This window comes from Dermacentor albipictus, chromosome 6 (assembly GCF_038994185.2).
Source record: "Dermacentor albipictus isolate Rhodes 1998 colony chromosome 6, USDA_Dalb.pri_finalv2, whole genome shotgun sequence".
In the NCBI taxonomy this organism is placed as follows: Eukaryota; Metazoa; Arthropoda; class Arachnida; order Ixodida; family Ixodidae; genus Dermacentor; species Dermacentor albipictus.
In genome coordinates, this window is record NC_091826.1 from 54,619,968 (window position 1) to 54,644,499 (window position 24,532).

Below are 24,532 nucleotides of genomic sequence, written 5' to 3' on the forward strand. Positions count from 1 at the left end.
AACATATTATTAGCGAACGTGTTCAGCCAACCATAAACAGCATACATACTGTATATGAATAACAAAAATGCTTTGCCAATTCGGCGCAGGGGCCGAATTCCCAAAGCTTCTCGTCCGGAAGTGCTCTTTGCCATTGGCCGTTCGCCTTCTCTCATAATATGTGCAGCATCAGGATTAATTGGCTTGAAGGTTCTCTTACGAAGAATTCACTCGTAAGAACGTTTTTTTCTTTAGTTCGACCTCAGTTGTGGGCCGAAATTTGTCTAGGCGGAAGTCGTAGCCTCGTGCTACTACTCTCTGGGCGACTACAATTTTTTTTTCGCCACCCGTACAGTGCAGTCAACGGGGCTTCCGTGCAGCCATAACTTCCCTGCCAACCGGGCTTCCGTGTAGCCATAACCTCCCTGCCTTTGCCTCTCTGTCTCTCTCTTACGTTTGCTCGGATTATACGACGGGTCTCGCCCGACGTAACGAGACGTCTTCGTTGCAGCCACCTGCTCCCCGTGCTCGCCGCCGCGGTGATGCTCCCCGTGGTCTTCCGTGTAGCTAACCTCCCTGCATTTGCCTCTCTCTCTCTCCTACGTTTTCTCGGATTATACGACGGGTCTCACCCGACGTAACGAGACGTCTTCGTTGCAGCCACCTGCTCCCCGTATTCGCCGCCGCGGTGATGCTCCTCGTGGTCTTCCGTGTAGCTAACCTCCCTGCCTTTGCCTCTCTCTCTCTCCTACGTTTTCTCGGATTATACGACGGGTCTCACCCGACGTAACGAGACGTCTTCGTTGCAGCCACCTGCTCCCCGTACTCGCCGCCGCGGTGATGCTCCTCGTGGTCTTCCGTGTAGCTAACCTCCCTGCCTTTGCCTCTCTCTCTCTCCTACGTTTTCTCGGATTATACGACGGGTCTCACCCGACGTAACGAGACGTCTTCGTTGCAGCCACCTGCTCCCCGTACTCGCCGCCGCGGTGATGCTCCTCGTGGTCTTCCGTGTAGCTAACCTCCCTGCCTTTGCCTCTCTCTCTCTCCTACGTTTTCTCGGATTATACGACGGGTCTCACCCGACGTAACGAGACGTCTTCGTTGCAGCCACCTGCTCCCCGTACTCGCCGCCGCGGTGATGCTCCCCGTGGTCTTCCGTGTAGCTAACCTCCCTGCATTTGCCTCTCTCTCTCTCCTACGTTTTCTCGGATTATACGACGGGTCTCACCCGACGTAACGAGACGTCTTCGTTGCAGCCACCTGCTCCCCGTACTCGCCGCCGCGGTGATGCTCCTCGTGGTCTTCCGTGTAGCTAACCTCCCTGCCTTTGCCTCCCTCTCTCTTACGTTTTCTCGGATTATACGACGGGTCTCACCCGACGTAACGAGACGTCTTCGTTGCAGCCACCTGCTCCCCGTGCTCGCCGCCGCGGTGATGCTCCTCGTGGTCTTCCGTGTAGCTAACCTCCCTGCCTTTGCCTCTCTCTCTCTCCTACGTTTTCTCGGATTATACGACGGGTCTCACCCGACGTAACGAGACGTCTTCGTTGCAGCCACCTGCTCCCCATGCTCGCCGACGCGGTGATGCTCCTCGTGGTCTTCCGTGTAGCTAACCTCCCTGCCTTTGCCTCTCTCTCTCTCCTACGTTTTCTCGGATTATACGACGGGTCTCACCCGACGTAACGAGACGTCTTCGTTGCAGCCACCTGCTCCCCGTGCTCGCCGCCGCGGTGATGCTCCTCGTGGTCTTCCGTGTAGCTAACCTCCCTGCCTTTGCCTCCCTCTCTCTTACGTTTTCTCGGATTATACGACGGGTCTCACCCGACGTAACGAGACGTCTTCGTTGCAGCCACCTGCTCCCCGTGCTCGCCGTCGCGGTGATGCTCCTCGTGGTCTTCCGTGTAGCTAACCTCCCTGCCTTTGCCTCCCTCTCTCTTACGTTTTCTCGGATTATACGACGGGTCTCACCCGACGTAACGAGACGTCTTCGTTGCAGCCACCTGCTCCCCGTACTCGCCGCCGCGGTGATGCTCCTCGTCGGCTTCCGTGTAGCAATAACCTCCCTGCCTTTGCCTCCCTCTCTCTTACGTTTTCTCGGATTATACGACGGGTCTCACCCGACGTAACGAGACGTCTTCGTTGCAGCCACCTGCTCCCCGTGCTCGCCGTCGCGGTGATGCTCCTCGTCGGCTTCCGTGTAGCAATAACCTCCCTGCCTTTGCCTCTCTCTGTCTCTTACGTTTTCTCGGATTATACGACGGTCTCGCCCGACGTAACGAGACGTCTTCGTTGCAGCCACCTGCTCCCCGTGCTCGCCGCCGCGGTGATGCTCCTCGTGCCTTCCGCGCCGGCCCAGCGGGCTCCCGGAGGGCGCCCCCTGTGGCGGCCCCGAATCTCGTTCCCGTTGGACCCGAGCTCGCCGACCGTGTCCCGCGTGCCCGTCGACATGCTCGACGAGGCGGCCAGGGAGGCGCACCGCATCATCGTCAAGCAGAAGGCCATCGAGAAGAACCACGCCGCCAAGGGTGCGTATATATAGGCACGTGTTTTCGGTCACCTCCTTCTTAAACTCGGCAAGGCGCGTTACAGACAGGACTTAAGACGAAGAAACGTGTAAAACAAACGCAGCACTGCTGCCGATCTCTTCGTCCATACGTCATCTCTGCAACTCGCTTTAATAAGCTTAATATGGATGACCAACGTACTCGTCAAAGTTCACATCTTGTTCCTTCCGTCGCGCCCTCCTCTCCCCATCCCAACTGGTGAATTAGTATCGAGTGAGAGGGACGTCCTAGAATGTGGGGTCGGGCCCCACGTTCGCCCTTGTGGCCATCACCCTTTACCTTTTTTGGAAGTTTAACCACAAGCGATCATCAAAAAAAAATTGTCGAGTCCTTTCTTCGCACTTTACATTATAATAAGAAGATTTTTCGATTCAGATACGCTATCTATATTGACAAATACTAGACATTTTCCCGTTTCTCTCCAACTACTGTATTTGTCCACCCGCTGCTGTAGCCCGGTCATTATGGCGTTGGACTGCTGACGCTGCCAATTCGACCCCGGCTTCGGCTGCCGAATATTTAATGGGTGTGAAATTAAAAAAAAAAAGAACACTCGTAAGCTTAGATTTGCGCGTAGGTTACAGAACCTCAGATGGTCAAAATTAACGCGGAGTCCCCCCACTACGGCATGCCTCGTAATCAGATCGTGAGTCAGAGATTTATTCTGATGACACGGGAAATGTGTGTAACTGTTATACCACCGACTTCTCCACAATCAATGGATTGTCTAATGATGATAAGATGAAGTAATAGGGAAAAAAACGAACAAACGAACGATACGACAACAAAGCACATTTCGTAAGCAGGTTCGAAAAAACAACAGTTAATATAGAAAAAGAAAAGCACGCAAATAACTATATAAACCCCACAGAATGCTGCAACATAACACACAAGGACTTTCAGATCATCGTTTTTGCACGTCAAACCGCAGAATGTATTTAAGTTAACCTACATTAATGTATTTGTCGAAATACTTAATCGCAATGTACACCTTACGACGCGGATGAAATACAAACCACGTGACGGAAATTGCAATCACACTTAATGTTTGTTCGATCCGTTCGTTCTCTCTCATCTCTGTTCCGCTATGCTCTGATCGCACCGCAGCGTTACCGTATATCCGGGTGGTGCTTTGTTGCAGGTCTTCGGGTGTCTCCCGTGCCGCTGTGCCCAGCGTCGGCCCGGCACATGCAAACGAGGGTGGCCAAGGACAAGGCGATAGCCATGGACGAGATGGCGCACCTCTTCGAGGAGACCACGCGCCTGCTGTCGCACAAGTGAGTTTGGCTATATACAGTAAAATCGTCTTTACTACAAAGTACTTCGGTCCTCCTAAATCGTTCGTTATACAGGTCATTCCGTTGTATAGGCGTTCGTTGAACAGGAGCTCGACAGTACTCTATTTCACACGTACAAGGTGACGCTGCGAAAGCCACACGCAAGTAGTGCCATCACAGAAGTCTCACTCCGCGCGTTTTTGCAGCGCAGTTGTTTTCGATCTGCGGCGCTTTCTGAAGATCTTCATGCATAACAAATACAACTTGCAGGCGTAAGGACCTCTGTTAGCAAAAACATGCCACGTATCCGCTCATTTGGTGGCCCCCACCTCCTCCTATCAGAAGTTCGGGGGCCGAATTCACAAAACTTTTCGTTCGCAAGTAGTCATGTGCATTTGGCCAGTCGCCTCCGCTAATAATATGTACATAATCAGGATTGGCTGGTATTTTTCTAGCGTAAGAAAATTTTGTCAATACGCGTCCAGATTTGCCACGCCTGCCATGCAACAAGCACGCCATTCATTGCGACATAAAGCATGACACAAACTTATATTAATTTACATGACGCACGCCCATATCTTTCAAAAGTAAGCGCTGCTTTTGTTTTTGGTCGCGAATGCAAGCGGCAGGAGAGATCTCTCAAACCTTCCACGCGTCGTATGCCATGCGCAGACGGTTTTTATACAGCCATCCACCGTGTGTAGAATACGTAAGCCGTATTTGGCGACGATTCCTTTCTTCGGATTCTAATCATTTCTGATGATCTGACGCGGCTAGTGGCACATCCGGGACTGAAGGAGGCGGTGCGTCACGCGAGAAAATAAGGAAGGGCAAATACAAAAAAAAAGAACGGCAAATGTGAAGAATCATTACGAAATGCAAATCGCGATCACGCCAAAGTTGTGCGTAAGGTGCTTGTGGCGCGTAACCTCTTCTATTTAACGACACGTTTATTTGTTTGTCTTGTGGAAAACAAATATCCAAGGCCACAATATTCGAATATCGTGCAAGATTAATGATTACGTTGCGCTGAGTTTGACACCAAAAAAAAAAGAAGACGAAGAAGGGAACATGGATGGTAATCACGAACGTGGGCACCAACTATAGCCCCTTCCATTACTTAATCGTGCAACATAAACAACGCCTGTAAGCAGCTTGCTGCCGTTGGATCGATTGTATTAATACAGAGCCGGCATAACTTAAGGGTTCTTTTCCATCACTTCTATTCCCTATCTTTTGTTATCATCAGCCGCTCGCGACCGGCCAGTTTAGATGATTACGAAGGCGCCGCGACGCTCACATCCCTGACGAAGCGTTAATAGTAAAAGAATTACAATAAAATCATTACATTTTCCTAAACCTGGGCTCAGTTTTTATTACGATAGCAATTATATGGACATTCCAGGCGCATTTATGCCGTCGCCATGGCCGTGATGTTCCGTATAACGTCCAAGGGCGATAACACCGTCGCCGCGCTACCTGTGGTGTATATTCGAGCGAAAGCGTGCGAGGGTAGGCGACAATCGCGGCTCAATTTCACCGGTGCGAAAGGGAGGAAAGCGGGGAGGAAGCGCGCCGTCTTCCGTCGCGCGCGAGGCACCCAACGTTACGAGGCACCGGGTGGAGGGGAGGGAAGGGGGGCGTCGTTCTACTCCGGCTGCAACTGCGTATGTGGGGCCTGCGCGCGGTCGCGCCGCCGTATCTTGACGATGATCTGCGTTGGGGGCAGATTCTAGGAGCGTCGACGGCTCGTAGCTTTGTGCGTCGTGTGTGTTCTGGGCGCACGGCTTGCGTTGAAGCGATAGACAGTGCGAAGGTCGCTTCGCTCGCTGCTGCTACCGCGCTCCCTAACGTCAGCGTTTTGACAGCGAGCGCCCGCGGTCTTCTAGTGTGATATAATCATGTTTGCTGTGCGCACTGACACAATGCTTGTTAAATTTAGTTAGCAAGCGAGTGTTTACAAGATGGCACGGCCGATAAATGTACTGTCCTTAGTCCGTATGGCTGTCCGCTGATTTGCTATCGCACTCGGTGCTCCGCCTTTCGGGCGAGACTGCAACTTTTTTTTCCCCCCCGTGAAGTTTTTCTTTTTTTCCTCATTTCTATTCATTGCATATTATACCGAACGCGTTGTGTGGTTAATCCAAGTCGCCGTGAAAGCGCGGTTTCGCGAGGGCAAAAAGCAATGAAAAACGACATAAAAAAAACCGAGAACACTCGTGGTAAAATGCTCCCACATGGTTAGCTTTTAGGCCTAGTAAAAGAGGTATACGGCCTCTGGCCAGCTAGTAGCTGTGTATTTCATGAACGGTGGACTTTTTTTACATATAAGGGGGTCACTAATACGTATTACTGTACCCTAGTTTGAGCACTAAACCTGACGCCATTCTCTGCTACGAGAAAAAGTGAAGTGACATATAGGGTGCGGGGTTACCGCTTTGCTTTTCCCATGCGTTACTACAGCTTGTTCTGAGCAGTCGCACAGATCAGCTCTCGTTGACGAGGTTAGTGTAGTGTTCTTACCCTCGTCTCTTCAGACGTAAGACCCCGCTATGAAGGAAAGAGAAATGAAGTAGTTGCCGGCCTATAAGACCCACGTTGGCCGAGAAAGTTTGGCGGAGCCGCGAATAAGCCGGAATACAGGCGCAGGCAGCGGGCTTTAAAAGACTGCCGTCGGATTGCCCTCCGCAGGATGAAGATGTTCTGGGAGGACGAATTCCACGGCCTGGTGAGGACCGACCTCGCCGGGTCGCGGCTGGAGTTGGTGCGCGAGCGTTGCCAGCGGCTCAGCAACCACGTGTGCCGGCAGGGACCCTTCCGCGAGTCGGACGGCTCGTGCAACAACCTCGAGCACCCCGACTGGGGCGCCGCCTTCTCGTGCATGCGCCGCCTGCTGCCGCCCAGATACGCCGACGGTGAGGACGACGACGAGCCTCGTCCATCCTATACTACGATGCGCCATTCCCCCACCCCTTTATTTTTTTATGTGTGTTTCCAAACAGTGAAGTTGGCTTCCCCACACTACACTTACGTGGCACACGAATGCCAGCTGCGGTAACCGGCAGACCTAGGCCTCATAAAGCAAAACGATAGAAAGTTGGGCGAGTTGGTACGGTAACATGATCTTGGATTGTAGCGCGAAGTGACATGGACGGAGACTAGCTCGTCCTGTCTGCTTCTAGTCTTTGTCCGTGTCACTTCGCGCTACAATCCAAGATCATGTTCTAATAAAACAAAGCAGGTGCTTAAGTTACTCCCCGATTTAAGCGCTTCTTGGGTCGGAAAAGAAGCGCAACCATGCGAAGAAACGACCGGACCTGAAAGAGCGTCTCGCGTTGTCAAATAGCGTCAACAAAGAGCGTTGACATTTGGGGTGAAAAGAAGTATGCCCGCAAGGTATGAACATTAGCAGGGGCGGGTAAGGGGGACGACCTCATCAAAACATACAAGGGTAGGGTAAAGGGGCGGGTTAAATTTTATCGGACGCTCTTTCCTGTGCGGTCTTTTCTTCACACGATTTCGCAACTTTCCCACCGAAAGAAATATCCGTGTCACATGCCCTGCAACAAGTAGTGGTACGTTAGATTTAACCGCTGTTCGCGGTCCTTTCAGCCTTGATGCTAACAGCTCTCTGAACCTCGCTCCGAGAACTCGCTGTCATTATCATCATCATCATAAAAACTTTATTGTACCCACTGAGGAGTTTGGAGCACACAGGCTCCCGGGCCCCTGCACAACCCCACTGCACTCAAGCGTTTATGTTACTTCGATCCATAACGCTGGCAGCCCGATCAGTAGCCATGGTTTGCACGACCGGGTCTCCAGAGCGCAGCAGGGTCTCCCAGTCCTCCCAGGTCTTCAGGTGCTCTAGGCCCCGCATGGGAGGATCCGCCGGGCAATGAGAAATGAAGTGAAGAGCAGAAGCGCGAGGTTCGGGGCGGAGAGTACAGGCTGAAGTGAGGGAAAAGTGGGTGATAGTGAGAAAGAGTGAGAGTAGATGGGAGAGTGTGTGTTTGCAATTGGCGCCCCGCCTGCTAAAGCGACACCGTATATGCGACGTCGCACGCTCCTTCCGCGCAGGGGTGTCGGCCCCGCGCATCTCGGAGACGGGCGGCGACCTGCCCAACCCTCGCATGGTGTCCACCACCGTGCACGTTGACCTGGACCGGCCCTCGCGGGACACCACGCACATGCTCATGCAGTGGGGACAGTTCCTGGACCACGACTTCGCGCTGGCGCCCATCTCGAGCGTGCCCGGAGAGATCGTCGACCTCGGGAGTGAGTGTGAACGCAGCGGCAACCTCCTGCGTGCATAGTATAGCACAGCAGGGCATAGGATAACATAGTGTAGCAGAGTATAGTACGGAATGGCATAGTTTTGTATGCAATCAATAAGTAATGTGGTTTTATGATCCAAGAGAACCTCTTGGCTGTCAGGTATGCTGTTGTGGTAGGCTCAGGGTGATGCTTTATCGACAGGTGTCCTTTAACTTACACCTAGATTTCGCTACACGTGTTTTTATATTTCGCACTAGATACTTCTAACAAATATGTTGACGTACGTAAACAGTATCATCATATAATAACCGATGTGACAAGAACACGAGTATCTGTATCAGCAAAAGTATCTGTAAGAGTATCTGTAAAGAGTAAGAGTAAGAGTATCTGTAAACATCTGTATTGATGTTTTCCGCTTTAGCGATAAACCACATGGACCGCACTTCCGGCATGGCGTCTATTCCGCGCCTGGCTGTGCCTTTATCGGTGTAGAAATGCGTTCCACGACGTTTGCATTCCAAGGAGACATTCATGGGCGAAGCTCATTCAGGCGGCGAAAACGGCGTAGATATCGCGCGTATTAAAGTGTAGGCGCGTCGAAACCGCGTCGTAAGACGCGTTACATGTGGTTTGGCCGACGCGTCGAGTCAACCAGAGACACCCGCCGACGCCGTGACAAAGTCGTTTCGCAAACGGTGACGACGCGTGTTCCTCGTGCAGATCCGAACGACGTGATCGACTGCTGCTCGACGGAGACACGCAGCTCGCCCCGCTGCTTCTCGTTCGACATCCCCCCGACGGATCACTTCTTCGGCAAATACGGCGAGCACTGCATGAACTTCCCCCGCTCGGCCAGGTGCCCGCTCTGCAGCCTCGGTGAGTGATACCCGTTCTCCATCTGTGATGTAAGTGTTCGTTACCATTCGTTAATATCGTTAAGAAAAGCGCGGGAACTGGCGCCGTGATCAAAGAGAGAGAGGGAGAGAGAAAACAGGGATGTTAAACAGACGCACATTTCCGGTTTGCTACCCTTCACAGAAGTGGTGGAACAGAAGTTAGGGATATGGGGGGGGGGGAGGGAGGACGAGAGGAAGAACAAATAAAAACAAATAAACAGCAACAGAAAGATGGTGATGCGAGCGAGTTGGACAAAGTTCACGCCAAATTCTGTTGTTTTCTTCTAAGCGCAACTACGAAGAGAGGAGCGTTGAACACCGGTTGTCCTGCTGACAGGTTTACTAACGCTCTTTTAACGCTGTTTTATTAACACTAACGCTCTTTTATCGTCAGAATCGGTCACTCTGCAGGCAGGATGGTAATAAAATAATAGAACGAAACTAGAAGAAATTTGTACAAACTGTGGTCGCAAGGAAAGTCAAACAAGAACACAAGAAAAGCAAGAACTTTGCGAATGCATTTCGCAAAATCGGTGTTTCAACTTCCTTTGCAAAATCTTTTCTCTGTTTTGCGTTTTCTCATTGCTTTTTCTTTCGGTAATTATTTTTCTCCAGCAACAAACTCTAGGATTGGTCGTGTCGTTGAAGGCCGTCAGCGCAAAAGAATATGAGCGTGATTACGTCGCGGTGTTCGTGGCGCTTGCGAAGCTTGTGCTCCCGACTTGCCGCTTAACTCCGCGGCATCTCTTCCTGTACCGCTGCTTCACCACATCACATGCGTTGTGCAGAGAAGACATAACGAGGCGCAAGGTTGGGCACCCACATTTAAGTTTGCCGACGAAAGCAGTGGCAATGAAATAGGAAATGGGCTGAACGCGTCCATTCGTGCGTCCGTTGGCAACCACCACCGTCATCTGTGGCGCCGCGGACAGACTCGTGACGTCAGACGCGTGCGCCCCGCCAGGGGTCAGGATAAAAAATTCCCCAGGCTGCGCGGGACGATGCGCAGTAAGCCGAAATAGGAGAATAAGCTCTGCAGCGCGCCGGGTACCGTGTTCACCGAAAAGTACTTTCCGCAAACCTATTCGTAAGTGCAGATGTCAGCGCATCATGATGCCAGACACATCATTAACAAACGCGGCGAGCGAATGCCAAACAACACTTACGATCGAAAAAGCTTTGTGAATTTGGCCCTTACTGAATCCGAGTCTATCGAAAGTTTGGCGATGCGGCACCAACCAGCCCAACGCTAAACTTTGGGAAAGGACTCTGTCGGCGTGGGTGCGAGTCAGCCACACTCGGTGACAGCGTAAGAATTCGGTATAAGCTCCACTCAACATAACTGCAGTGCACATTGCCCTCCTTGTCTCCAAGCTCCCCCCCCCCCAAAAAAAAAAAAAAATTTGTTCCCGAGGTTCTCAGACTAGAGAGTTTTAGTGCGTTCGGTATTTAGTTACACGCAATGGGCGTTTGCGGATTACCGGGCTACCGGTGGCGTATAAACGCGAGCGGTTGGGTTGGTAGCGCAACCTAGTGGCGCACATCTCGACCAGACAAACGCAGAGCTATTATTGCAGTAACCAATTGTATGCTACTTCGCTGCTGGTGAAAATTTCTGGTAGCGGCGCAATCATGAACACGGTGCCTTTTCAAACTTTTTCGACAACAACACTCGTGGAACACGAGGACGCATCTATAAGGGATTGTGCTTAGACGAAACATCACGAGATGTAGCTACCAGCGTTCGGTAACAAGGTAACACGCAAACGACAGTGCGTAATCCGGAATACCGGGCACGCTTAAGCAAGCTTCCCTCCGCGCCGTGACGTCACGCAAGTGACGTGACGCAATTCGCTGGCGCCATCTGCACAAGTTCTTTTCGACTTGAACAGCGGTGTATTTGCCGCTGCATTCTTAGGTTCTCGCCGACATTGCAGGAGCAGCTCGTGAGCGGATGCGTGCGAAGACTATAGGGACACAGGGTTCTGCAGTCATGGAATCTTGAAAAGAAACGGCAGTTACGAGATAGGCGATGCGTTCTCCCAAAAGGCTTTCTCGAAAGGCCTCTTACATGATATGAGCACCGCAAACAGGAAAGTACGGTGCGTAGATAACGCGCTGCGGCGATCGTGTCTGCAAAGTATAAAACTGCGTCACGGTGCAAAAACAACCGAAATTTCAAAAGGAAAGTCCGCGTGCCTTTCTTCTCGAGGGAGCCATGCTTCCAAAAAGTCAAAGAATATTCGCTTCCTATTGATAATTTTTTTTTTTGAAACTCTTATACCGGGTAGCACGGAACACGTTAAATCGTGCTTTCTTTGCGCCCCCTGTGTAGGCCCACGGCAGCAGATGGACTCTCTGACGTCATTCATAGACGGATCCCAGGTGTACGGCAGTTCGCTCGACGACAGCCTCAAGCTCCGAACGCTGCAGGGTGACGGTAAGTTCAAGTTCGAACTTAATTTTTTTTTTCAGCGATATCCGGATGGTCTTCTGGCCTAGAAGCTGCTCGAGACTGCTTGAATGGGTTCCTGAAAACCCTCAAATTCGTAGCATACAGCAACAACTTAATCTATACGCCCGAGAATTTCATAGATGAACATGAAAATAACAGGTTGTACTCACAAAGAACGGTAGACAAACACGTCAACGCCACAGTCGAAAATTTCGTCGATCAACGCAAGAACTAACAGGCTGTACTTACAAGAAACATTGGGCAAACAAGCTAACACTAAATAACGCTATAGCAACTGTAGGAAACTTCATCAATGGCTGAACTTTTTTACCTAAGATCCTATGCGGTAGCAGCTTCTTGAGTATTGGCTCTCGCTTAGAGATGCAGCAGAACTGCTGGTGGTGCAAATTATTCGTTCTGAAGGAGTCAACTTAGACTATTGATAACCAATTTATGTACTCCTTCCTAGTGAGTTGCGTTGAACCTTACATCTACGTGTCCGCACCAGAAAGCTCACGCGGCGATTCTGCGTAACATTTATGCTTTTGCAGCGGACCGGTCATCCTAATAAGAGGCCATCGTACTAAAAAAGGTTTTAGAAGTCCATTACCTAGTGGTAATGAACATGCCACCTACGACGGGATGGAGATCTTATGAACTGAATCGCAAAAACAATCGCAACAACCTCATTATTGTTGCATACAATAAATACTGAAACAGTTTCGTATAATGCTCGCGAAATACAGCACGGACTGCGAAAACGGCACCATTAATTATCAAAATAAGAATTTCAAACAAAATTTAATTATTATTATTAGTTTTTTTACTAAGCCACATTCTCTGGAACACACTCTCTCTAGAAATACACCACGTTCCTTTTCTTGCCAAAAGTAGGGGCGACAATCTGTAAATTCCTATATGGGGCTTCGAAAACAGATGAATAAAGGTAATTTTATTGCGGTAGTGTTCTACCGGACGTTAGTGTTGTGCGGTCGTTCGATTCCCCCGTACTCGCTGCGCCGAGAGGAGGAAAAAAAGACAGGCAGTGGAAACGCACTGGGAGCATATAGGAACGGCCGGATCGCTTCACAGAAGCGCTGACGTCATCGACGGAACGTTTCCGTCGCGTGGAGAAGGCACTGGTGTTTTAGAGAAAGAGAGAGTCTGTCTTTAACGAAGAGTTGTTGATGATTGCCTTGTGGATAAACCGGCAAGCTACTCCAGGTATTGGGCAAGAAAACATTATATACACAATGATCGCATGAACACACAAACGGCACGTATGTGCACCAGATGCGCACGCAGGCTCAAACTGTCCGCAAAGTCTCATTAAAGCTTGTAGTTAAAAAAAATAAATGCTTTCAATGCGCACTAAGCGTAAGAAGTGGTTTTTTCCAAGGGCTAGGAATGTCCCGCAGTTTCAAGCTCGAGTCGTCACCCGTGACACAAGCACTCAAGGTGGCGCTGCATTCTGCGCGATTAGAATTAAGGGTCCTTATTCACAAAATCTCCTTACGCTGCAATTGTTCGGAAGTAAAAAAACTTGCAGCCAATCCCGACGCTGGACATACGATTAGCGAAGACGCGCCCGCGGCCAATGGCAAGGAGCACTTACGAACAAAAACCTTCGCGGGCAATCGGACACCACGATTTGGACCACACTACCCAAGAACGAGTCTCTTTTAATCTCACATACGCGACGGGTTGCAAAGGGTCGACTACACCATTTTTTCTCATCGATTGGCTCTCCTTTCTTTTCTTTCTCTTTCCTCGCTCGCAGGGCGGCTCAAGTTCGACGTGGGGCGCCGCGGCGACATGATCCTGCCGGCCAGCTTCCACCCGACCGAGGACAAGTGCAGCCGGCCCGAGCTGGGAGACCTGTGCTTCCGCGCAGGCGACGAGCGAGTCAACGAGCAGCCCGGCCTCACGGCGATGCACACCCTCTGGCTGCGGCAGCACAACCTGCTCGCCATGCGGCTGTCGCGCGTCAACCCGCACTGGGACGACGAGCGCATCTACCAGGAGGCGCGCCGCATCGTCATCGGCCAGATGCAGATGATCACCTACAACGAGTTCCTGCCCCTCGTCGTGGGCAAGGCGTTCCACCGCGAGTTCGGCCTGGAGGTGCTGCCGTACGGCTACACGACGTACAACCGCCAGATCGACCCGTCCATGCTGAACGAGTTCGCGGGCGCCGCGTTCCGCTTCGGCCACACCATCCTCAACGGGGACTTCATGCAGATTGACTCCAGGGGCCGCGTGGCCCGCATAGCCCTCCAGGTGAGCCTCGTCGGCGGGGCCCATTCGATCGGCCGATTCGGTCGAGAGTCACGTCTCTCTCTGTCGCTCGAAAGAGAACTTTGTCGCACGAGGTCGGCGTTAATTCTAAGAGACGCGGAGTGTAACGGCATTCGAAATACCTGACAACACAAGACTCGCGATGGCTACGCCCTCGAGCCTGTAAGGTGGGGCGGAAAAGACCCTCAACAAGTTCGTCCTTGCGCGTTCTGCTGGCTGGCTGTTGGCCAGTTAGGATGCAGAGTCGTCAGTTTTCTAACGTCAAGTGACATAATGCATTCTTAGGGTTTAGAAGCAATATGCAAAGGAATAGCAGAACTCGTATAGTCGCGAGAATCGGCTCCAATAAAATGCCTTTTAGGCCAGACCACGAAAATGTATGAAGAGCTATATAGAAGGAAAGTCTATGAATCTTTATTTACTTTTAATATACCACTGCTTGCGTAATAATTTGAAGTTTCTTGCCCTCAGCAGCTGTGTCGTTCCACTTTATGCGTCAGAAATCTCGATTAGCGGATGGCGATAGACAATAATATAAAGCGTGAGAGTGAAAAGGAAAGGGCAGGGGAGTTTAGTGAGTATAAAATCATCAGTGAAAAATAAAAATGGCACGTGGCCGCCTTTTGGCGACATTTTCAAGGATACTGAACGCTATACTTAAATAGCCTTTCACCCGCCGTGGTTGCTCAGTGGCTATGGTGTTAGGCTGCTGAGCACGAGGTCGCGGGATCGAATCCCGGCAACGACGGCCGCATTTCGATGGGGGCGAAATGCGAAAACACCCGTGTGCTTAAATTTAGGTGCACGTTAAAGAACCCAAGGTGGTCGAAATTTCCGGAGTCCTCCACTACGGCGTGCCTCATAATCAGAAAGTGGTTTTGGCACGTAAAACCCCATAATTTTTTTTAAATAGTCTTTGTATTCGAAAGCAGTGGGCATCGCGCCTCTTTTCTTAATGCGAACTCGGCCCAAAGCTATTCAAACGGGAGTTCAGCGAAATACGACGTCGGGCAAGCTGGTGCATAGATGTGAAGCTGTGGGAAGTGAACGGCGAGAAAGAACAAACGAGCAAGAAAGGTGCCAACTTTCAGCTAATTACGCTGGTGCTTCTCGGAAACGAAATTAGTCGCGAGTTAGCTCTCAAACTAGGTTCTATCTTCTTGCGTCTCGAGCCACACACCTCGACAATTCAAAGGGTGTACCTCGTACTATGGGCACGCCAACTGTGACATTTCCTTTTCCTCTCTGCCAACAGGAACACTTCTTCCGGCCGTTCGAGTTCCGCGACGGCCTCATGGAGCGCGTCATCCGGGGCCTGGCGCGCCAGAGCTCGCAGCGCTTCGACAACTTCATCACGGACGACGTGACGAACCACCTGTACCGGCTGAACAACGAGTCGTTCGGCCTGGACCTCATCTCGCTCAACATCCAGCGGGGCAGGGACCACGGGATACGCGGCTACACCGACTACCTCAAGGGCTGCTTCGGCCTGCGGGTCACCAAGTTCGAGCACCTGGACAGCGCCATGCCCAGGCCGGTGCGGGAGCGCCTGCAGAGGCTCTACGCGTGAGTGCCAGCACCTCGCGGCCCTCCAGCCGCCCACAAAAGTAATCTTTAAGTTAAGACCGTGGCAGGTCGTATATATATATATATATATATATATATATATATATATATATATATATATATATATATATATGAGAGAGAGGGCTGCGTAGCAGGGGGCGGCAGAAAGTTAGGTGGGCGGATGAGATTAAGAAGTTTGCAGGGACGACATGACCACAATTAGCACATGACCGGGGTTGTTGGAGAAGTATGGGAGAAGCCTTTGCCCTGCAGTGGGCGTAACCAGGATGATGATGATGATGATGATGATGATGATGATGATGATGATGATGATGATGATGATGATGATGATCCGAGTAACGTCACACCAAGTGGCGTGGGATGCTCAGGGCTGGAAAATGTATCGGTGGGGGAGGAACCGCCGGAGCGAAAGTAAGTCCCCGAGGGAGGAGGGTCGCATTGATTCGCTTCCCCTTGTCGCCCCTCTTTCTGTGGTTATCTGACGACCGCGACGGTGTGCCACGGGGCGCTAAAGATGCCGCCGAACTGGATCCTCGGCGAAGAATATTTGGCAGCGCGTCGTCGTATACGTGCCTAAACGGCTCGGCAACGTTAGGCTGCCAAGAGTGGCGGGGAACGGCAGCATCATTTGGCCCGGATGAGGGAGTTCAGCGCTCGGTGACGCAAAGCGGAACGTCGGCGACAAACTTCGGTTGCTGCTGCCAACAAGCACTTCGAGAAGCATTTAGTTAATGACTTTCCTTTTTTCTGTGCGGCTCGCGACGTGTTCGTTCGACTGTTGCTCCGTTCGGACGCACGAAATTATTGCTGACTTCTCAGACAGTCACATATATCCTATCAATAAATAACTTGGCACAATTCGTCGCTCTATCGAAACCGTTGCCATCCATTCACTTACTTAGACAATTATATGCGATGGTTGCTGCGTAAATATTTAGGAGCGCGATACTCACGAAAAGTTATTCTCGCGGCTACGATACTCAGCCTGGAATTGTGGGCGTGCATTGAGGCGGTCTGATGGGGGAGCTTAAACTGCATCTATCTATTTTATAACGGAAGTTTCAGGCACCTAATCATTCCCCGAGTCCCCTACTCCACAGATATTCACTATCTGAAGCATCTGTATGTATAACACACATCGGTCCTCTCGTACCTACATCTCGATCCAGTGAACGTCGACAGCAGAAGGAGGCCACATTCTGGCTTGCATGGCTTCCCTGTTAATCAACGCAAGATGTAGCTGTTTAAAGCTTTTGCTTTTTGCTTTCCTTTGTTTGTTTGTTTGTTTGTTTGTTTGTTTGTTTGTTTCACGTCGCATTTGATGCATGAGTGAATATCGATCTGAGGCATCTCCCCAGCTGCTTGCCCTCTATGTGTTCGATGTTATCAATGAACTAAGGTATTTATTCGTACCACTCAGCCACACGGTTTGAACTCCAAAGCCAAAGCTACAAAAATTTAGTCTGAGAACAGCTGGCGTCCAGCAAAAGAAGGGCAAACGAGCTACATCACACAGGGGCGGCACGCATGACACTATATATCTGCGTCAGCATGCAGTAACAAAATAATAACATTTCAGCCATCAAGAACGCAAGGTACAGGGCGAAACACTGAGGAACTAAAGGTGTCTCGTAGATAAGGTGTACCGGGCCCGAGAGCACCGGCAAAAAAAAAAAAATTCTGGCTGCTTTCAACTGCGCGCTGTTAATTGAACGTATACAATCGCATCCGTGTTTTGCGTTCATTAATACGTCGTGCACTCCCCGTGTGTCGCCCATCGCGCAGGCACGTCAACGACATCGACCTGTTCACGGGCGGCGTGTCGGAGTACTCGCTCCCGGGTGGCGTGGTCGGCCCCACCTTCGGCTGCATCCTGGGCATACAGTTCTGGCGGCTCAAGTACGGCGACCGCTTCTACTTCGAGCACGGAGGGCAGGCCGGCAGCTTCACGCCGGGTAAGCACTCCCTCCCATATAAGTCTTAAAGCCTATGCGGCCATCTACGAAAGAGAGAGAGAGAGAGAAGAAAGAACTGTCGTTCTAGGGTGGCAGTTGGGGTAAGTTGGTATGTCATGACTTTTTCAGGCTTGTAGCGCAGCTAAGAACGAGCAAAAAAAGGAAAGTGGAAAGGGTAATGAAAAGGAACGGAGAACAGGGTGAGGAAGGGGTAATGAAAAGCAATGGAGAACAGGGTGAGCACTCACCCTGTTCTCCATTGCTTTTCATTACCACTTCCACTTTCCTTTTTTGATCGTTCTGAGCTGCGCTACAAGCCTAAAAAGGTCATGTTGCTCCAGGTTGGCTTATTCTTCGCTCTTGCACGAGCAGATTATGCCCGCTATATGTCGACATTGGTCGTCCTTACGCGGACATGTCACGATCAAATCAACTACTCGCGTCTGAACTTTGCGAGCCTACTAACAAAAATAGGCCGGGAAAAAAAAAAGAGCGAAGAGAGAAAGTATAAGAGTGTCAACCATGCAGTAGTCCGAATTGCTATCGCAAGCGGGGAAACGGGAAGAAGGAGTAAAAAGGCGGGAGACAGCACTTTGCACGCAAGAGATGTTTCGCAGCCCGCGTCTATATACAGAGGGTCGCACAGGCCAGTGGGATTCAAGGACTGTGGCGGCACTCGAAGTCCTTTCCTCGCAGTAGACAGATCAGTGCTCAGCGTTAAGAGAGAGAGAGAGAGATATAGATAGATAGATAGATAGATAGATAGATAGATAGATAGATAGATAGATAGATAGATAGATAGATAGATAGATAGATAGATAGATAGATAGATAGATAGATAGATAGATAGATAGATAGATAGATAGATAGATAGATAGATAGATAGATAGATAGATAGATAGATAGATAGATAGATAGATAGATAGATAGATAGATAGATAGATAGATAGATAGATAGATAGATAGATAGATAGATAGATAGATAGATAGATAGATAGATAGATAGATAGATAGATAGATAGATAGATAGATAGATAGATAGATAGATAGATAGATAGATAGATAGATAGATAGATAGATAGATAGATAGATGAACGCTGAGGCTACGAGCGCAGTGTGATGCAGGTTTATCTGAGGACGAGCCATGTTGTTTCCAGTACCGACTGCTGCCTGTATTACAAAACAGCGCTCATACGGAAAGAGGTGGGGGGGGGGGGGGATACCTTTAATGAATGTTATGGGAAGCGGATTTCTTTATTCTGCATTTCACACCAACTGTGTATGCGTGTAGTTGTTGCAAGAGAGCACTGTAAGCACGTCTGCGGTTGACGCAAGGGAACTGCAAGCAGAAGGTCACTGCGGCGTTGCGCTTCTGCCCTTACTGCAGGGGCCCTGTGCGCGGTTTCGTAACACGTGCTGCTCTCGTATTCCGTCTCTTCCCACGTGTTGGTAGTGTGTAGTACGACAAGTATTCTTGCTCTTGCAGCCCAGCTGACTGAACTGCGGAGGACGACTCTCTCCAAGGTCATCTGTGACAACAGCATAGGCCACGAGTCAGCGCAGCGGGAAGTACTCAGGACGGTGTCAGAAAGGTTCGTTGATCGGCCGAGGTCCCATGATTATCCAGCCCACGGTTTAATACACACCCGTAAGCGCCAGCTTAGTACGATCGCATCATATTTGCCTCTTTCCTTGTAGTTGGTCTGCAAAGCCTCAAATGGTTAGGCACAGTGAGATATGAAGCCTTGCTACGAATTATCCTGCAGAGTGTCGTTATAAGTGCATCATTAACAACAGTAGGCTTGCTACAAACACGCTGGTGACACCCACGGCCAGATTATATGGTTAAACAGATATTTTTTTTCATGCAAAGAAATTATGTTAGATCAAAATAACTGTGCGCCATCCTTCGAAAGAAATGTTCGTCTGCACGTCACTGCTCTTTACAAAAATGTATCTGTAGTGAACAGCATACTTCTATTCGTTCCAATCGGCGTTTTTGAACCAATAATTGTTTATTGGATCCGCTGACATGCTGGAAAAAAGGGGAAAAACGCCTTTGAAGATCCTAGTCGTCGTTTTCAATGTAAAAAAAATCTGTTTCTGCAGCACGCATTTTTTTCCTTTTTCGAAGAAACGTTCGATTACAAGCGTGCTATATTTATGTGCGAGCCTGGATTTTCGTTGCATTATCTATAATTTTAAAGTACCGCTCACAGATGGGAGCTAATACGCCTTTGTTTTCCTTTATTTTGCGATCACAGATTTGCGCCTGAAGAGGCTGCTTTGTTGCACTAAGTATGTTTGTGAGGCGGAGCCTACTTCGTAATCTAGTCTAGCAGGAAAGCAACCACTCACTGTAAGCAAAGGATGTTTTACAACGCGACCGTGCCCTTAACCAAAGGAATATTCAATCCGCATCTGAAACCAGACGAATGGTCGCCCATGTCCATGGTACAATCATACTGTTGCCGCATATATTGGTAAAAAAGTGGCGCCGATATGTGCGATACCCTTTAACGCAACCAAAGACGAAAACTTGTAAGCGCCCATGATGTCCATTTTAAGTTTCGTTAAGTGACGTCATTATTCACTATGAGGCGTTGAGATAAAATTCTTCCTTACGACGTTACGCCTTGTTCTATGCGTTTAAATTAGCATGGCGACAAAGGGGCTAGCTTTGCGCGTCGGGGAAAGTACGCACCGGGGAAAGTACGAAGGAGCGCGAGAGCGTCGCAACGTAACGCCACCTAGTGGAAAGTGTAGGTAACGTTGAGCCAAGGCGGGAAAGAGAAAAGAGGCGAAGCGTCGCGGAGGACGAAAATAGGCGGACGCGTGCCTGATTGAGCTCCTCAGGCAGTTATACAGATATTGTTTGCGATACAGACGTACTGAGATAACATCGTCCCTCGCTCCGTACGCTGCGAGTGCGAGTGAAAGCGTGCGACGGTGAGGCGACGATGGTGGCTTAATCTCGCGTGCGCAAGGGTGGAAGCGTGCCGTATTCCGTCGCGCGCATGACAGCTCGGGGAGGGGGGGGGTAGGGGAGGGAAGCAGGGCGTTGTACTTCGACCGCGCACGGTCGCACCGGCCTTATCTTGAAAGCGATCTCCTTTGGGGGCACAGACTAGGTGGGCCGACGACTCGTAGCTTTGAGTGCGCTGTGTCCTCACCGCCCAGTTTGCGTTGAAGCGTCACTTCGCTCGCTGCAGCTGCCGCGATTCCTCACTCCAGCGTTTCGACAGCGAGCGTCCGCGGTCATCGAGTGCGACGTTTTCATGTTTGCCTGTGCGCACTGACACCATGCCAGTTAATTTAGTTAGTAAGCGAATGTTTACGTGCAGGCGTTCTACTCCGGCTGCTGCTGCGTCTGTCTTGAATACTATCTGCGATTCGGACAGTGTAGGCGTCTAGGCGCACCGAGTGCCGATGGTGTCGTGTGTGCTACAGCACCCATAAGCTTGCGGCTCACTCGCGTTCACGAATTGAAGCGCCACTGTAAATATTTTGGTACTGTTTTCTTTATTTTGTTTTTTTTTTTGTTTTTTGGTTGGTTGGTTGGTTGGTTGGTTGGTTGGTTGGTTGGTTGGTTGGTTGGTTGGTTGGTTGGTTGGTTGGTTGGTTGGTTGGTTGGTTGAGCCTGAAATTGTCGAAATTATATTCTAGGGGATCTTACGATCTGATTATGAGGCACGCCGTAGTGGGGGACTCCGGATTAATTCTGACCACCTGGGGTTCTTAACGTGCCCCCAAATGCATGAGCACGAAATTATCACGTGCGTTGCCCGGCATTGCGAAACGCGGTTACAACGCTAAGAGAGATTAAACGCAAACTCTAAAATGCACTGGACGGGCGTTGGTCACGAAGTCACCTGACGGGTGATACGAGTGATGCGGTCTCGAACTTTGCCGCGAATGTCAGATCAGCACTGTGGCATTTCGCGCTTGCGTTTCGTCGTGCCTTAGCATTCAACGCAACCGTATTTCGCTATGCTAGTATAACCGGCCGGGCCAGCTTTTCAGCGAATAGTGAGTCGACAGTAGGCTTGGGAGAGGCGTCCGAGAGACGTCTTAACACGTGCGTTCCTCGCAGCAATCCCGAGGTTCCGTGCGCCACCCTCCGGGGCCTAAACATGGACGCCTGGATCGAAGTGCCACCCGGAGCCGCGACGTAGCCGGGCCCGGGCTGTTTTGGGTGGCCGCCGCCGCTGGACGGCTCGTCCGCCTCCTCTCTCTCCTAGGAAGACCGCGCCCCTCCCCCGTCGCTGGTGCCATACCGCCTGCCGCTACACACAGTCACTTCTGCCCTCCCCCTCCCCCCGCCCCTCACGAGGACATTCAAGTGCTCGCGTCGCTCCCGTGCACCACGTGACATCGCTATCACTCTTGCGACGCGCCGACCTCCCGGCACGGACGTCGATGACGACGACGGCTCGAAGGTGCGCGGGACCACGTGACAGCGCTGCGTTTTGGGAGGGATGTGCCACGTGATGCACTGTGCGCCGTGCGTGTGTCTTGGTGTGTGCGTGTGTTTGTGTCTGTTCGTGAACGCTGCGCGTTGTTGGGAACGTGTTACGTGTTGGGCGAGCCTGTGCGCGTCACTCGGAAGAGGAACTGCATGCGTTGAGAAGACGGTGGTGTCGGCGAGGAAACGACACACCCTCTTTTTTTTTCTTTCAAGTGCGCGGTTGAACTCTCGTAATCGTCACCCTCAGCAGCTCCCATTTAAGGATTCGAGACATCTCTCCTCCCCCCCCCCTTTTGTTTTGTTTTTGGCTCAGTTCGAGGCATAGGTATTATTCATCTAGAGGACTGTTTCTGTGCAGAGAAAAACGGAACTGCCGTGATGTGTTGAGAAGTGCCCAACTGACTTTTGTAGCAAACCTGGGGATGCCGTTACGAACTGTCCCATTCAGTTCGGATTACGCAAACGAGCCCACGGACGATTTTGCCCCATGCTGCGGCACGTGAAGCACTACAAGCCCTTGTGATAGACGGGTGTTAACCAATACTGCGCGCATTTCCGAGACAGCGACATTTCCGATCACCGGACAACAATGGTCGAGTTTTCCCACAGTCACCACAATTTGTGTTTCCGAAAGCACGTGTTTATATGCGTTCAGCGCTGATAACAGGGCAGGGAAGAAAAAAAAAGTCAACCCCGATCCTCCCTCAAGTGCGCGAAGCATTCGGGCATGCAAAACAAATAAACTGGACTTGTGTGAAAGCCGCATGCTCAACCACAATGAAATGACACTTCGCGAACGTCACTTCCGTAGTCGAGTTCGGCTTACGTCATGACCGCAGAACCGGCTGTGAACTTCAGCAAGGTCAACGACGGCCAGTGTAGGAATGCACAAATGATTGCATTTTCCTTATACTGCTAGCATGGCTGCCGCGAATGAGGGGTCGTGACCACATGAAGCTCGGCGATAACTATAGCGACGTCCTATCCCTGTCATTGCGGTACAACAAGGCGCTTAGACTGCGCCTAATGCATAGAAAACGACGTTGGACTATACTGGCGCGTTCAGTACGTGGAGGCTGCGGTAAAACATCCACGAGGAGCCATGCTATGACGATGCAGAAGTTATTGTACGACGTTTTTACGAAAAGTACAGATGTCACTCGTTTCAAGTTACGAAAAGAAAAGGTTATCAAACAACCGTCCCTGCCCTTTGCTCTTTTCTTCCTTACTGTGGCACGTTATCTTGAGTCACTGAAGATTCGCGGTCGTCATTGGCTGGTTTCATAATATGACGGTTGATGACCATGTTGAAGACCACGTTGACGAGTGCATCAACAGACTAGAATGCAAACGAGTTGACGAAGCCAGGCACCCTTGACCGTGGCCTCCGAGATCGCAACGGCGACCTGCCGTTGCGATCCCGGAGGGTACGTCGTGTCTAATAAGCTTCTTCGACCTAAGGCCCTGAGTATTGTTCCAACGAGGGCCGTACCTTGCTCTTCTAGCTGTGACATTTTGCCCGCACCGGCATCAATAACCTTCCACAATGCGAGGAAGTTCTTGCGTCTGTCACTGCTGATGAATGTGACTCGCGACTGCGAAGCTCGAAACCTTTGCGTTCACATGCACCCATGACCCTGGCATTTATGGTCTTTGCCACAGGTCTGACCAAGTATTAAGGCAGCCTGAAGGAATAAGCTGCACTGCCTGCCGGGCTTTGATGCATAGCGAAGAACGTCTACAGCACAGCACCAAAAATGGCAGGCACTTTGCCGTCATATTTTAGCGTGGCTGCTGACAGGCGCTCGAAACTGAATGCGGATTCCCAAGTCAAGCCAGCTCGAGTTCGAGCAGCAGCAGCAGCAACAACAACAACAAAAATGTTTCCCAGCGTTTTTTTACTCTCTCCCCCTCGACCTCCCCCCCCCCCACCAACGCACACGATATAGATGTTTTTTTTTGTACTTATTTTAAGAGCTACGCACACGAGGCCGCGATCGCACACTGCCACTTCAGAAATTCAGGGACTCCATTTTGGTGTGGTGTCTCACTCCAGATCTTGAAGAAGGCACCTTTAGTTTTGGCACATTGCTAATAATAATGTAAGTTCTACGGTATGACCGGATGTCGTCAATAGATGGATGACGGCAGCCAAGCTGGAAACAGCGCAGACAAGGCGCTTCGTTATCCCGCTGCCTTGGACATCAGTCGGGTCTGCACAGCCCTCCACAAGAATCTTCCCTTTGTTCTTGTCAACGTTCCTCAGCGATACTGCCATTAAACTTCGTGCTCAGCAACGAGCAGCCCTTTGTTATATATTGTTTTTCTTGGTGAGAAGGGCCAAATATGTGTGTGCGTGTTCTGTTCGAGTTTCAATAAAAGATGGAAAAGCAGTGAAGACGGCCTTGAGAGCTCAAGTAAGGCTCATTGCTACTGCCTTTCCAGAGCATCATCAATGAGTCTGTTTCGTTCTTCAGTGCGTGGCACCCCTGCGTGCGCCTAACAGCTAATAACGTTTTCCTTTAAAGCAAAGCTTTCCACGCGAACCCTCCCGGAATTTCATGACCATGGCTGCTGGGTGCCGCTGCTCTCTTACCGAATAGATCATACTTAAAAAAAAAAGTCGCAATTTTGCCCGAAAGACGAAGCATCGATTACAATAGCAATTAGTGGACAGCTACACGAAGCAATGAGAATAGTTTTATCGGCCGTATAAACTCGTAAACATAGGTATACTAAATAGACTAACAAGCATGGTGTCACGTGCGCACAAGCA

At 50.5% G+C, this 24,532-nt stretch overlaps 1 protein-coding gene across 1 annotated transcript in view; it reads left to right on the plus strand.

Moving 5' to 3' along the window:
- The window catches only part of LOC135907789 (peroxidase-like), a 134,227-nt gene extending 110,015 nt beyond the window's left edge, over positions 1 to 24,212 (plus strand). The window contains exons 4-14 of the mRNA XM_065439523.2: positions 2,274 to 2,503; positions 3,684 to 3,819; positions 6,511 to 6,734; positions 7,900 to 8,097; positions 8,818 to 8,973; positions 11,329 to 11,433; positions 13,229 to 13,728; positions 15,002 to 15,312; positions 17,119 to 17,288; positions 18,775 to 18,880; positions 21,382 to 24,212. Coding sequence (XP_065295595.1) covers positions 2,274 to 2,503; positions 3,684 to 3,819; positions 6,511 to 6,734; positions 7,900 to 8,097; positions 8,818 to 8,973; positions 11,329 to 11,433; positions 13,229 to 13,728; positions 15,002 to 15,312; positions 17,119 to 17,288; positions 18,775 to 18,880; positions 21,382 to 21,463 — 2,218 coding nt within the window. The 3' untranslated portion in view covers positions 21,464 to 24,212. The remainder of the gene's footprint in view (positions 1 to 2,273; positions 2,504 to 3,683; positions 3,820 to 6,510; positions 6,735 to 7,899; positions 8,098 to 8,817; positions 8,974 to 11,328; positions 11,434 to 13,228; positions 13,729 to 15,001; positions 15,313 to 17,118; positions 17,289 to 18,774; positions 18,881 to 21,381) is intronic.
- The last annotated feature ends 320 nt before the right edge of the window (positions 24,213 to 24,532 follow it).